The sequence below is a fragment of the Phasianus colchicus genome, chromosome 7 (assembly GCF_987193195.1).
Source record: "Phasianus colchicus chromosome 7, bPhaCol1.hap1.1, whole genome shotgun sequence".
Taxonomy (NCBI): domain Eukaryota; kingdom Metazoa; phylum Chordata; class Aves; order Galliformes; family Phasianidae; genus Phasianus; species Phasianus colchicus.
Window position 1 is genome coordinate 17,655,085 of NC_143442.1, and position 13,992 is coordinate 17,669,076.

Below are 13,992 nucleotides of genomic sequence, written 5' to 3' on the forward strand. Positions count from 1 at the left end.
GTGACATTGTTTCGCTGTTTATAAGCAGAACTATAACCTACAGCACAAAGTAGCAGCAAAGCTAAGGAAACGCAGTCAATTTTGGGGCAAGAGACTGAGACTGCATTTCACAAACAGTAGCACTTTCCAACCTTACAGAAGATAAACACAGAAAAAATCACGCATGCTGGTGAGCAGCTGAGCATCAGTTCATGTTACGACCACGACTCCCTGCACTGCCAGAAACGGGGAAGCCCTGCACATCGTATGAGCTCACTGAGCAGACAGGCAGCACGCGTTTGTCCAAAGCGCAGAGGAATTTCTTGGAGCAGTGCAGTCGGTAACCAAGGGCCGCACCACAAAGGGCGGCCGTATCCCGCTGCTATTTTGACAGCAGCCACAGCACCCAGATGCCCCACCTAAAAACAGGGCAAGGTTAAACGGCCACGGAGCCACAGGGCAGGGAGGGCTGCTCTGCTGCTCCCCACGGCGTGACAGAAATAGCAGCAACCACCCTACCCTCCGCAACCAACTTAATTTCTACTGTACTGTTACTGATGCCTCAGGAAGGCAGCGGCGGATGACAAAGCGACCGGGCCTGCGGACAAGCCCTGCTAAAAGCAGCGCAATAAGCCGCAGGGCGGCCGCGGCGCCGGGCTCAGCCCAGCAGCACAGCGCTGCCCGTGGGCGGGATCCAACGGGCGGAACGAGGGCAAAAGATGTAACGATTTGTGAAAGAGAAGGCTAACGTGTGAAACGCTCCGCGGCGAACGCGTAACACTCAAGTTGCCAGTAAGGTATTTCTTGTTCGATCAGCAAAAACGTTTAATGAAGACTTCTAGGTATAAGCACGCTTACACAAAGACAGAAACGAACGAAGCTGAGGCTATCTGTACCGCAAGTTTTCTCGCCAGCTCCCGAATACTGAGAAAACGAGCGAGAGCCACGCGTAACACGGGGCGCTGGGAAGAGGCAGCCCGGCCGGCACGCGCCCTCGCTCAGCACAGGACGGAGCGCAGCACGCGGAGCTGCACGCCGCCCCGCTGGGACATCCCCGCGTCACCGCACCGCTGTGGGGCCCGGGACGTGGCAGCAACCGCCGCCGCCTCCCCCGGTCCCCACCCGGCCCCGGCCCGCGCGGCCCCGAGCGCCGGCAGCCCCCCAGCCCCCCGCTCCTCACACCCTGCCCGGCCCCCGGCTCCGACCGCGCGCGGCGACTCGAGGGGACCGCGTACGCTTCAGGGGGCTCTCCGGGAGCGGATCTCGGGGAGCGGATCTCCCGCCGGGCCCCGGCCGCGCGCCCGCCTCCAACCCGCCCACCCGAGGGCAGCGGAGCCGCGCGGGCCCCCGTCGCTCACCTGGTTCGGCGGGAGAAGGGCCGCCCGGGCGAGCGGCTGCCGGCGGAGGGAAGAGCCGCGTTCGCCCCGGCCGGAGGTCGCCCACGGCGCACGGAGGCTGTGGCGGCGCCTTCCGCTCGGCGGCAGCCAGGTGCGCGCCGCCCTGCGCCTGCGCGCCGCCCCGCCCTCAGCCTCACCTGGCGGCCAGGTGCGCGAGGCGGCGGCGGGAAGCGCGCGGATCCTCCCTTCAGCCGCCTCCGCGCGCCGCTGCCGGAGGAGCGTTATACCCGCGCATTGCGGGCTACCCGCCGCGCGCGGTAACGGGCGGACCGCGGTGGAAGCGCGGCAGAGCGGCGCCGCGAGCTTTCGCCAATCCTTTCGCCAATCCCCGCTGTGCTGCACCGCGCGCGGCCGAGCGCTGCCCGCGCACGTTGCCGGGAGACGGCACAAAACGCCGGAGCCGAGATCAGAGCTCGAGAGAAGGGACGGCCCGCTGCGCGCACGGACAGAGGGAACGGCGCTGCTCGCTGAAAGCACGCGGATTTTGAGGAAAAGGGAGGGCTGCACGAGTTAAATTTGTTGCCAAGTTCCCCAGGTGCAGAACGGGGCCCGCAGCGTTTCGGCTCAGCCCGCGGCGGGCACAGCTGTGGCACCGGCTCCAGCGACCACACGCCGAGAGCAGCTGGGCACGAGGGAACCGTTCTGGCCGGCAGCGCCTTCTCCCTCCCACTTTGGCCAGAGCTGCCCCAGGTTACGTGTTAGAAATGGTGGAGCACGTTCAGTCCTTCCTTCCACCTCTGAAAGCTGAGGCTGGAGCTGCAGCAGCCACCTGCAACTCGGTGCGGCCGCAGGGCCAAGCTATTCCAAAGTTCAAGTGCTAGTAAAGGTTTTTACATCTGTTACTTTCCCCAGTAAAGGCTGCAAGAAGAGGCCGCTTACTACTTTCAAGAACAGTACTTCAAACCAAACCCACATCCAGATCAGTCACTCTGCTAGAAGAGGAGCAAATACTATCTCACATAGGCACCAAAACTGGAGTTTTGGCAGAGCAAAAAAACCCCACACTTATTAAAATAACAGTCCAAAAAAGTCAATTTCTTTACAAATTAACCAAGAGGTAAAACCACAGCAAAATCAGACCCACAGCTGTAAAGAACCTGAGCTGACACAGCAGTGATCTGACTGTAAGAAGTGGCACAGTCACAAGCAGACAAGTATTTCTTGATGGATTTTTTTTCCTGCTTATTGCATAGGGAACACACCAACTGGTGACCTGTTCACCACACGCTTGCTAAGAACCAGCAGCCTATCCAAAGTGTTCCAAGACGATGCTTACAGAACAATTTCAACTTTCAACAAGTTCTTCGATAAATATAAGCGCTGTTTAAACTGAATGTTTGCAGAGCTGCTCACTCCTCCTCTAATGACTGTTAAGATAAAGGCTGAGGTTGTTAAACTGGAGTTTCCTGATTTATGAGCCTTTCTAAAAATTGCTGCAGATGCATTTAAGAATTGATTCAAGATAGTCAAACCTAGCTCAGAAAGGGAAGTGTAAATTATTTCTATTTTTCTATAAGAATCTATTTTATTTCATCTAATTATATTATTTTACTCAATTATATTTACTAGACCATCTTTCTAATATTGGTAAAAATCTGAAAAAAAAAAAAAAAGTAGTAAAGAGTATCATCTCCCTCCCCAAAAAGTTTACCTATCCCTCTCCAGGGATTCTGTACCTGCAGAATCAGGACAGTAGAGGAAGTGACACCTATGGCTCACGTTGCTATAGCTACAGGATGCCCAGATTCCCAGCTTCAGTGAATGAATCAATAGAAACCACAGCTTTGCTCTCCTCTTTTATTCAACAAAGGCAAAGTGGAAGATGGGTTGCCAAGCAACATCATGCTAAAGACTGCAGTTCTTTGAAACGAACATTACTGACTGCCCTCCATCCTCCCTCTCATCCTCCAGGAGTCTCTTCCATTCAAAGCCATTTATTAAGGGACTGAAAAAAAACTACCAGGACATGAATTTTGAAATAAGAACTGTAGAAGCAGAAGGAAAGCTGGAATTAATGCTTAAAGTAAAAGAGTATTGAAACAATACCATTCCTTCTGCACTGAAAGAAGAAAAAGAGTAAGGACAGAAAAACTTGAACTGACTTATACAAACCAAAAGGGGGTGGAAAGACCATTTCCTTCTATTTTATAGAAAGGAATATTTTATTAAAGCAAAATTTCCTCTAAAGAATTGCTTATAGCTACTGTTTCTTTAATTGAAATCTAATGACATGCCTCAACTGCACACTTATTTTAAAGACTTAACTCATAAAAAAAGCACATTAGTGGCTAGGAAGCCTAAGAGGATTCCAGAAATCTTTTCTTTCATGCTAAAATCAACAAAAATCTCCACTATATATTAGCAAAGAAAAGCTTCAAGTCTAAGACCAATTTCTATCAACTAATTTCTGTATCATCATCTTATGAAATGGTGATATGCATCTTATGCCCATAATAAAATAAAAGAAAGTAGGTGTAGATATGGATTAGTTTTACTTATTTTGAATATGACTTGCATGTACCAGCATAAAATCAATCTCATACAGAAAAGGCTGTGGATAAAGAAATGCTCTCTTATTAGAAACTGCCTTGAAAAGCCCTATGTACTTGATCTTTTACCAGTGGAAAAAAATAATCCAGCGCTTAAGGATTCATAATCTGATTCCCAAAGACCAGCTTCCTTGCAACTCCTCCCAGCCTCAGCAGGAGGATTCTTCAAATCCTTCCAAGTCCCTCATCCTATTCCCATACTATCAGTTTCCCCCAGTCACTTAAGTCTTTTTCTTCCTCTATTGTGCTCAATACAAAAAGGATGATAGAATCATAGAATCACAAAGGTTGGAAACTACCTGTAAGATCATCCTGTTCAACCATCTTCTTATTACCATTGCTACCACAAACTAAACCATATCTCGTAGCTCCTCATCCAGACACCTCTTGAAACACTGCCAGGGACGGCGACTCCACCACCTCCCTTGGCAGCCATTCCAGTGCCTAACCACTCTCCAAGAGAAAGTTTTTCCTCATGTCCATCCTAAACCTCCTCTGATACAACTTGCAGCCATTTCCCCGAGTCCTGTTTGTTGCCTGGGAGAAGAGGCCAAACCCCTCTTCGCCACAACCTCCCTTCAGGAAATTGTAGAGTGCAATGAGGTCTTTCCTGAGCCTCCTCTTCTCCAGACTGAACAATCCCAGCTCCCTCAGCCTCTCCTCATAAGACTTGTGCTCCACCCCTCAGTTTCGTTGCCCTTCTCTGGACACGCTCCAGGGCCTCAATGTCTTTCCTGTAGTGAGGGGCCCAGAACTGAACACAGTACTCGAGGTGTGGCCTCACCAGTGCTGAGTACAGGGGGATGATCACCTCCCTGCTCCTGCTGGCAACACTATTCCTAATGCAAGCCAGAATGCCGCTGGCCCTCTTGGCCACCTGGGCACACTGTTGGCTCATGTTCAGCCATACATCAACCAACACCACAGGTCCCTTTCCTCTTCACAGTCATCCAGCCACACATTGCATGGGGTTGTTGTGGCCAAAATGCAGGACCCGAAAGGATATGTGTACTGCATAAGTTTCAAGGTTATCTGTGGAGGGAGAAGCCACCTACTCAAGTCTTTTGTCAACTCTATCTTTCATACCAAACTTGTAGAAGTACTATACACCTGTTACCTGTTAGTTTCCATTAATTTTTATTTGGCTGACCAAAAGCTCAGAACTTCCTTGAATGCAGGATCTAGAAATCTCCAGTAGGTAGCATCATTGCATTCAGGATACCGATCTGTTTAAGGAAACAAGGCAAGGTAAGTTACCCAAGACATTGCACCCAGTTACAGATAGGAAGATTATACACAATTTCAAACAGCATCTCATGTACCCTTAACACTGAGTTGTCAATGTTAAGTTGTTCGTTCACTCACAGCATTGTATCAATCCCTTACAGATCCGCAACCATGTTACGTGCAGGATACAAGACTAAACACTCTAAATTAAACACGACAAATACTTATCTGCATGAAAACCTCTAATACAGCACGAGTAGAAAAAAATACCATGTAAAAATCTGCATAACTGTTAAATATTTAATGAATATTTATATAATATCTTAATTTTACACATTAGTGTATATTAGAAAGTTTCATTGAGAATAATGCATGTGACTTCTTTAATCTTGAAAAAGTAGTGTATTTGCAACATACGTAAAAATAAAAACATAAAATCATGAATGGATGGATTTCTTAAATCAAGAGCCAGCATCTTAACAATAAACAAAAATAATGCCTGCGCTAGTTTGGACAGGCTGTTGAGCACTACTTCAAATGAACAAAAAAAATACTGCATTATTTTATAAGAGTGCACTACCTCCTACATAGCATTTATCTGGAAAGAGACTGCTGTATGCATTTGTATTTAGGATTATTTTATTACTTTTCTTAAAAATACACAGTTGAATACAATACCTGCTATATACATCGTGGACTACACATATAACTTTGAAAAGTAGATTGAAAATGTACCTCCAGTAAGTCAGTCACTAGAATCCAAGTTACTTGTTTATCTGAAATGCACTTGGGCAGTATTCTATAGAGATGCTCGTGGTCTTCATCTTTGTTATTTTTTATTTCTGGATATTTTATGTACCACACGTGCAAGCAGTATTTTCTGCAGAATAGCTACAATTCTTTCTAGGGCTGCAGACTTCTCTTGAAAATAATCCAGACTTCTAAATCAATGCAAATTAATTATATTCACCATACATTCATGTTGACGTTGTCACTTCAATAGTTTGTGAAGGCACCTTATACTAATAAGTCAATCAGTTTAAAAAAAAAAAAAAGTTATGTTCTTAATGATGCACGGGCCTTGTCAAGTATTTCCTTCCTGATCTTTGGATAGTTTGGATGTGCTTCAAGGACCTGTCAAAAGACAAAAAAACAACCCTCCACATGAGATAGAGTTCTGAATCTAAAAGGAAAGAATACTCAGGTGGTTATTGCCTCATTGATGAGCTTAGACATTCTGGAATTTTGAATACTGTGATAAGTTCCTTGTAAGAATGCAGAAATTCTGTAATTAAAGACTACTGAGTTGGTTAAGATCACTTTAGATGTTGCTTCCCCTTCTCGTAACCGCCTCATAATTTTACTGGCAAAAGTGCAAGGGTCAAGGGCTAAAGCCTCTAGGTGGTTTGAGATGCATGCATTTGGAACAGCAGCCTCCAAAGACATTCCCAAGGTTTCAAGTATACTTTCTCTGCAACAATAAACAGCTCTGATGTCTTCAGTACTTCAGGTCTTTCTTACTATCCCCTATCATCTTGCCCTGCAATTCCCTCCGCTTCCAATTCAATTTAACCTTTCCAATGCTCTTAAATCTCCCCTCAAAATCAGCAAATTTAATTATTAATATTAAATAATTATTATATCATTATGTCGACTCTGGCTCTAGAATTGTAGCTCTATAATTCGACATCTGTTCTAGATATATTTGTATCACACAGGCAGAAGTATTTTCTAACAGTTCTTCCAATACAAGCATTTTATTATTGTCTTCAGCTACAGCTCTGTATGGATTTACCAAGCAGCAACTACAGAAAAAGAAGGCACTGCCACTCGAAAATGCTTTCAGATATGCCAGCCAACCACTTCATCTCTTATTTACCAGATGGCCAGAAAGCTCAGGATAAAGCAAATTAAGTATCCTGTACACAGTCAATCTTATTAATATCAGAAAGAAAACTGATATAACAAAAGAAGGATCATTACATAAAACAAAAGTTGTTACAGTAGAGAGAGCATTAAGTACAAATCATACCTTATGACAAATAGTAATTGCATCAACGTATCTCTTTCCTTTCAGGTAATTGAAAGCCAACTTGTATCCTGTAAATAAAAAGAGGGGGAAAAGAAGATGACAGTTTCAATATCTGTATTAAATAAGTAAAATATCACATTTAAGTTCATTTTGGTCACCATATGTTTTTATGCCTAATACATTTGTTTTCTGGTTCTCCCTTATCTAAGCCTGTAAAAATTACTATTTAAAGTCACTTTAAGTAGTATGTGAATGTCCTTTACACACTGATAGATAGCTGCACTGGAATCAAAGAGACATTCTAGAGAGCACGTTTTTCTCCAGGGAACATATAATGGCTGTCCTCTTTCAATGAACGTGGCACCCAATGGAGCTTCTCATCATCAGAGTTTCTGATCTACAATACATCGTTCTTTTATAAAGAAAACAAATGATTATATTATTAAAAGACAAAAAAAAAAAAAAAAAAAGTCACAAATGAAGAAACAAACCAAGGAATTAAAACGCTTTTCTGTTCCACAGTGACCTGACCACTTCTGTCATGTGGAATAGTTAGGCCCTGCAGAACACATCAAGACTGAAGTTTTCAAAGGTGAAAAGTATAGCTCAAATATATCAGCCTGGACAGAGAAGTCCCAGCCCTGGATATATTGGGGTGTCCCGCACATGGCAGGGGATGATCTTTAAGGTCCTTCCCAAACCAAACCACTTTATGATTCTATGATCAATAACACATTAATCCACAGATCACACAGAATAAAATCACGAACCAAATCACTGCAGCCTTCAAGTGCTACAGTTAGAGAAACAAAACATGGCAGTTCATAACCATTACTACAGAATTGCCTAAAAAATAAATTAAAAAAAAACCAAAAAAACATAAAAACCCACCAAACCCACAAAAATCAATACTGGTTTTCCAGATGACACCACAGGCCATCCCTCCCTAACGCCAAGGAAAAAAGGGACTACAGATTACAAGCAGCGTGCATTTCTGGGGGGCCAATAGATAGTCCAAAACTGGAAATAAAATTTATGTAAATCACCAGCCTTAGGACCTAGAGACAAGACTAAGTGTTGAGTAAGAAAGGACATTTTAGCCTAAATTTTATAAAGGATTTTTACTTCAAATAGTCTACATATGTAGCAGTTCAGCTTCCAGTGAACTGGAAATTGAATACTATCAAGTTTTCAGTTAGCCATTAATTTTAAAGCAAACATTTACAGTCTTTTAAACAATTGAAAGAAAAATCTTCGAATTTGTCTGATTATCAAAACATAATAATGAAGTATTCAGTGATCTGCCATCACCAGATTCAGAAGAGGTATAAACGATTTTCTACTACAGCCAGTAGATGCTGCATTACTATACAAATATTATTGACAATGAACACCATACTTCAAGACAGCATATAAGAGCAAACTAAAAGAGCTGTAGATCTAACCTTGGATTACAAAGGGTAAGCTGAAATTTCTTAGTTAACATAGAATGACTATCTTCTGCCATGGGAGCTTTCCAAATGACTTAAGTAGATCTTTAGACAGCTGTGGTTCTAATGTGAAGAAAAACCAGCAATATTCTCACTATGGAAAGAGAAATATAGTCTTTCCAGTAAAGGGTAGAATTATTCATTCCTACTGTAGTGCATCATATATATATACATTATATAAACATGCCTATTGTTGGATTTGATTGGTTTCCATATCTCCACGCCATCTCGTAATTTATTGCTGCATCCTTGTAGGCTTGCTCCTTTTCCATTATGTATCCCATGTATTCATAAGCCTTGCAACAGGACTGCAAAATATAATTCATACAAGACTTTATTTAGGTATAAACATTTAATTGCTAAGATACTTCAAATATCTACGACTAGAAAGCTTAAAAAGTAGTACAAGTATCACTTATGACAAGATAGTCTTAATTTAAAATCATTTACAAAGAGTTTTGTGATGACCTCTTAAGTCACCCAGAGTCAAGTAACAAGTTCATCACAGAGGACACTACAATTACTCCTAAAATATTCAGTGCCTCCAAGAGCCCGGCAGATACTTCCAAATTAATAATAATAAATCAATCTCAATAATTGAGTTTTCTCAATCTAATGAAATATACCAACTTGCAGGATAGTATGGAAAGATCTAAAACAGTCAGCATCTATTTGTATGGTACATCCCCTGTTGCCTTCTTTACATATAGGTTAGAGAAAAGTCAGCTGTTTTGGTAAGGAGCTTCAGATTTCTAAGTTGCTAACTTTTCCCCAAAAGGCATTTCAAGCCTTTTAAAAGAAAAGAAGCAATTTGACAGGCTAACATAGGCTATGTTTTTAGAACTGCTGGGGAATTTCTACAACGTGTAACTTGTGGCACAGCCACAAGACCACCTATTTAAAGATGTGCCTTATTTAGAGAAATGAGTCATATTTACTCTGACATGGTATGAATTATGCCACTTCCACTGGTTGTCCAGACAAGTGGGCAAATACCCTTCATGGTAGAAATTTTTCTTAACTAAATTATAGCTCATTTTCTACAGAAATAAAATAGGATGTATTCAATTTCAAGAGCCGATCTGCAAACGTACATGATACAAGTACACTAAGACCTGCTGTAGCTATCTATTCCTTAATTTCAAACAAAGAAATAAAAAGAGTATAAGTTTGAAAAAGGGAAGCTCTCAGGCAGGTTTCAGAAATGAGACTGAGTTATATACCTTACCTCCTGTATTCATGAATCAAGGAAAAGAAACACATACAATCAAGCCCCTTCCTAAACCAAGCAGTATCCTGATCTTGTATAACATGTACTACATGTACTGTATTACAAGATGTGCCCCAGATGAAATGTAGAGACAGAACAATTTCATTAGCAAAAAGGACAGAAAAAGAAAAAAAACATCAGAGCTAAGATCTGTGCCTGTGCCATGCTCCAGATGAGAAATAAACACTTGCATGAATTAAAATAAAAAGGTTATTTACAATATGCAGTCACTTACCTTGTTGTGCCGAAGGCATCGTTTTAATAATTCACCTGCTGTATCATATTTTGAAGACTGAATATATATGTCTGCAAGCAGAAGCCAACTCTTTTCAAACTCCTCTGCATCAATGGGATTCCAGTTCATTTTTGAAACCCGTTTTAAATGATTTCTAGCTCGTGGAGTCTGTTTCAAGATCATGTAGGCTGTAGCCATTCCCAGAAGCGCTGGTATGTGATCTTTCTGCAGAAAAAAGCATAGTAACTACTTGATGATTTGCAATTTTTCACTTTTAAGAAACATTTTTTTTTTCTCTAAGTAATAAGATAAGGCATCAGGAAGTTAAATTAAAAGCTAAATTGCAGGAACTAAAGATACAACATCCAATCTTATAAATGTGTTTTCCATCTAGTGCAATAATTACCCTTGTAATAGTAATCATAAGGTTAAATATTCAAGAGACTGAATACAGGTCTGAGCTCAAGACAATTGTACCCATGCTTAGGAAGCATTCACAGATATTTCTGCTTTACCTAGTGAACTAACTTTACCTTGACCTATGAGTTCCTGCACATCTATCTTATTGAATCTCTCCCTCAACCTGCCACAGAGGGTGAGCAAGTGGCTGTGTGGTGCTTAGCTGCCTCCCAGGGTTAAAAAACAACAACTGAAACTTAAATAAACCCAAGAACTCAAACCAAAAGCCAATCACACTTCAATAACAGACAACATCAGCATACAGTTGAGGTCTAAGTTTTCAATCCAATGCAAGATTTCTTAAGTATGTTGTTTCAGAGCAAGCTTCTTTGCACGTTTCATATAAAATACTCTAGTTGGTTCACATTAAACTTCATATGACCTATGAGACTAATTAAATAATACTACTAAGTGTAAGGGAGAAGACTGAAAGTGAGACAAGTTACTAACCTCAGCCACTACTATTTCAGTGAAAGCGTTCAGTGCTCGTTCGACGTTTGATTTTTGTTTGGTTGCCATGAGACAATAGTTTTCCATGATTCGCAGCTGAATATGACCCTGAATGGTCTGAGGTTTGAGTTCCTTCAGAAGATTTTCTGCTGTTCTTACAGCCAACTGCACAGACTCCTGCTTCTCTGTTGAATTACTGTTACCATAAACCATTTGTAAAAAAAAAAAAAAAAAAAAAAAAAAAGTTTAAACATTTACCTTTATATATAAAATTCCATTTTTATACGTCAAATAAATTACAAGTGCATACAGGATCCATAATAATGAGATAAAGGCATGCATCTGTTATACAGGCATTCTACATTCTCCCCTGTAACAATGGCAGTTCCAATCTGTCTGCAGCCTATCTTTTAACCAAAACTTCAAGTGTCTAGAATTCCAGATAAAATCCTCTACACTTTCTGCTTAATGATGATTTATTTTGCAGTTCAGAATTGTTTCTCATCTTGTAGGTGGAATACTCAAAGCATTAAGTGAGCCCAAAATTCTAACAATTTACATGATCAAGAAACATCATTCAGAGGTAAAGGGATGAGATGATAGAATAATCCAAGCAATATTTACTTAATTCACTTACCCTATGTCAGCATCCAGATTTTCAAAGACTTCACCACCTATAGTTTCATTATCTGGGTTCAAACAAATTTCAATCATGTTGTAGACTGCATTCTGTCCCCAGTCATTGTCCTTTCTAGCTTTATTAAAATGGCGGAGTGCATCATTTGGTTCACCTGTATACCTACATAGATAATGAAACTACTCAAAGTTGGGCAAGTATAATTGGCTGCCCCAAGTTGTACCTAAGACGCAAGCATTTAAAAAACAGCTCACATATCTGCACACACTGATAATGCAGGTTTTGAGAAGCAAGTGTGCTACTGCAAAGAATGTGCTTCCACAGATTAAAAAAAGCTGGGAAATTCTAAAATTACCAAGCAGTAGTTTTACAGCATTGAACCAGAAAGAATATCCTTTGTTACTAAACAGAAAATATGAAAGATGTATGAGATAAAACAGTTTCGCTATGAAGAATTCATTGCAAATTATTACAGAACAAAGAAACCTTTCCTAAAATCCCATTAACTACATAAAGCAAAGTACCGCTACAGTACTTAACACATTGTAAGTAGCACCTTTGAATGATAACAGATAAGAAAATTAATTTAACTATGCATTGCATCATATAAACCTTATTTTAATTGCAAGTACCAGAGATACAGTCCCTTGCAGTAGTGAAAGCCTGCTTCAAGCTTTGCCCTGGAAGAGTGTTTTTCAGCCATTAAAAGAAACCTTGGGACTTCTTCTAGTTTCCCAGCTCTTCTTAACAGATCAATTAATCGCGAGAGAGTGGCATAGTTATCTGAATAAATACATAAACAGGACATCATCATTTTAGTTGTGAACAGACTTAGAGATGAAGACCCTGCATTGTTTTTCACAGACAAAAATGATACAGTGTAATATAAGTCATGTTATATAACAATGTCAGATAAAAGAAAGTGATACCTCTGCAATACTCCTAAATAGACTGTACAAAGGTAAGTACAATTGTGCCTCACTTTCAAGAGTGCTCAAAAACATTTGCTGTACCCTTACAGCTCATTTCACACAAAGACTCAGAAAGCTTGACTTTCATTAAATGTTATTTAAATACATTTCTGTCTGGTCATAGCCTTTAAACATCTATAATTTTTTTATTTGCCTAGAAATAAAATTCCAGGCTTGTGTTTGTGCATTTGATAGTTTAAATACAAGAGAAAGTGCTTTACACTTACAAGTAAATAATACTATATTTAGCCAAACAATGTACATTGCATTGCAGCAGTGTAAATTATTATCTCTGAGAGAAGTTATTTGCAAATCTTTCCCAACAATAGCTTTATGTTTTTATAGATGGTGGTGGTCCTTGTTTTATTTGCATTATAATTAGCACATAACAAAGCATTTTTAAGGTATTTGTACCTCTCTCTCATTAGATATCAGTACCAAAGAGTTAAAAATACCACTACTGAACATTCACCTGGCTTGCGTTCGAGGAGCTGCTGGAAATGAAAGACTGCTTGTTCATAGTCTTGCTTCCTGAACATAAGGTCAGCCATCATCTACAGCATTGACCAATTCAGAGAAAACAAAACAAAACCTTATAAACTGTGTTTTAAAATTAACTGTAGTTCTTTAAAACTAAGGGCAGAAAACACAGGTTTAAAGTGCTGCAGGAATTCGACAAAAAGTAAACAGCTTTTTTCCCACTAATCTCTGGAGAATAAACACCTTATATAGACACGCAGAATAACAACAAGCAGATTCACTACTCAGTTTTTCACTTAAGATAGAAATCAAGAGAGAATAAAACATTACAATGTACCAGTCAAAGATGTTTTGTTTTCACTTGAATACTTCTGTTTTTATTTCCCAGAAATGCATATTAAGCATACAGAAAAGCAAACTACCTCAAAGTTAGGGAAAAAGAAACACACAGCCCACATCAGCAGAGAAAGTAAGTCCAGCTCTTATTTCAGTTTCTTTCCCCCAAAAGGCATTACTAAAGAGTAGACTTAACAAAATGTAACTGGAATGTTATTACCCCCGTCTTGCACTATATTTGGACAAATTCCAGATGTTACCTGATGTAAGAAAATAACTTACTCCAATCTTAAAATCATTTTGCTCCCAAAATGTTAAAACAATAGTTGCTCAGTTTTTTGAGCTATCTTGTAAGCCAACAGGCATACAAACCACACAGAGAGAATCTGCAGCAGTGACTTAAAGAGGTTAACAAGGAATACAGTTAACTATGACTCCATAAGGACGTAAAAACACCTTAAGTACACAGCTCTTTCTTTC

General features: G+C 40.8%; 1 protein-coding gene across 1 annotated transcript in view; it reads right to left on the minus strand.

Moving 5' to 3' along the window:
• Positions 1 to 5,773: 5,773 nt before the first annotated feature.
• The window catches only part of TTC21B (tetratricopeptide repeat domain 21B), a 30,804-nt gene continuing 22,585 nt past the window's right edge, over positions 5,774 to 13,992 (minus strand). Inside the window, exons 22-29 of the mRNA XM_031599532.2 lie at positions 13,169 to 13,250; positions 12,358 to 12,508; positions 11,726 to 11,887; positions 11,089 to 11,284; positions 10,180 to 10,404; positions 8,862 to 8,982; positions 7,185 to 7,252; positions 5,774 to 6,286 (exon numbers count right to left, since the gene is read on the minus strand). Coding sequence (XP_031455392.2) covers positions 6,209 to 6,286; positions 7,185 to 7,252; positions 8,862 to 8,982; positions 10,180 to 10,404; positions 11,089 to 11,284; positions 11,726 to 11,887; positions 12,358 to 12,508; positions 13,169 to 13,250 — 1,083 coding nt within the window. The 3' untranslated portion in view covers positions 5,774 to 6,208. The remainder of the gene's footprint in view (positions 6,287 to 7,184; positions 7,253 to 8,861; positions 8,983 to 10,179; positions 10,405 to 11,088; positions 11,285 to 11,725; positions 11,888 to 12,357; positions 12,509 to 13,168; positions 13,251 to 13,992) is intronic.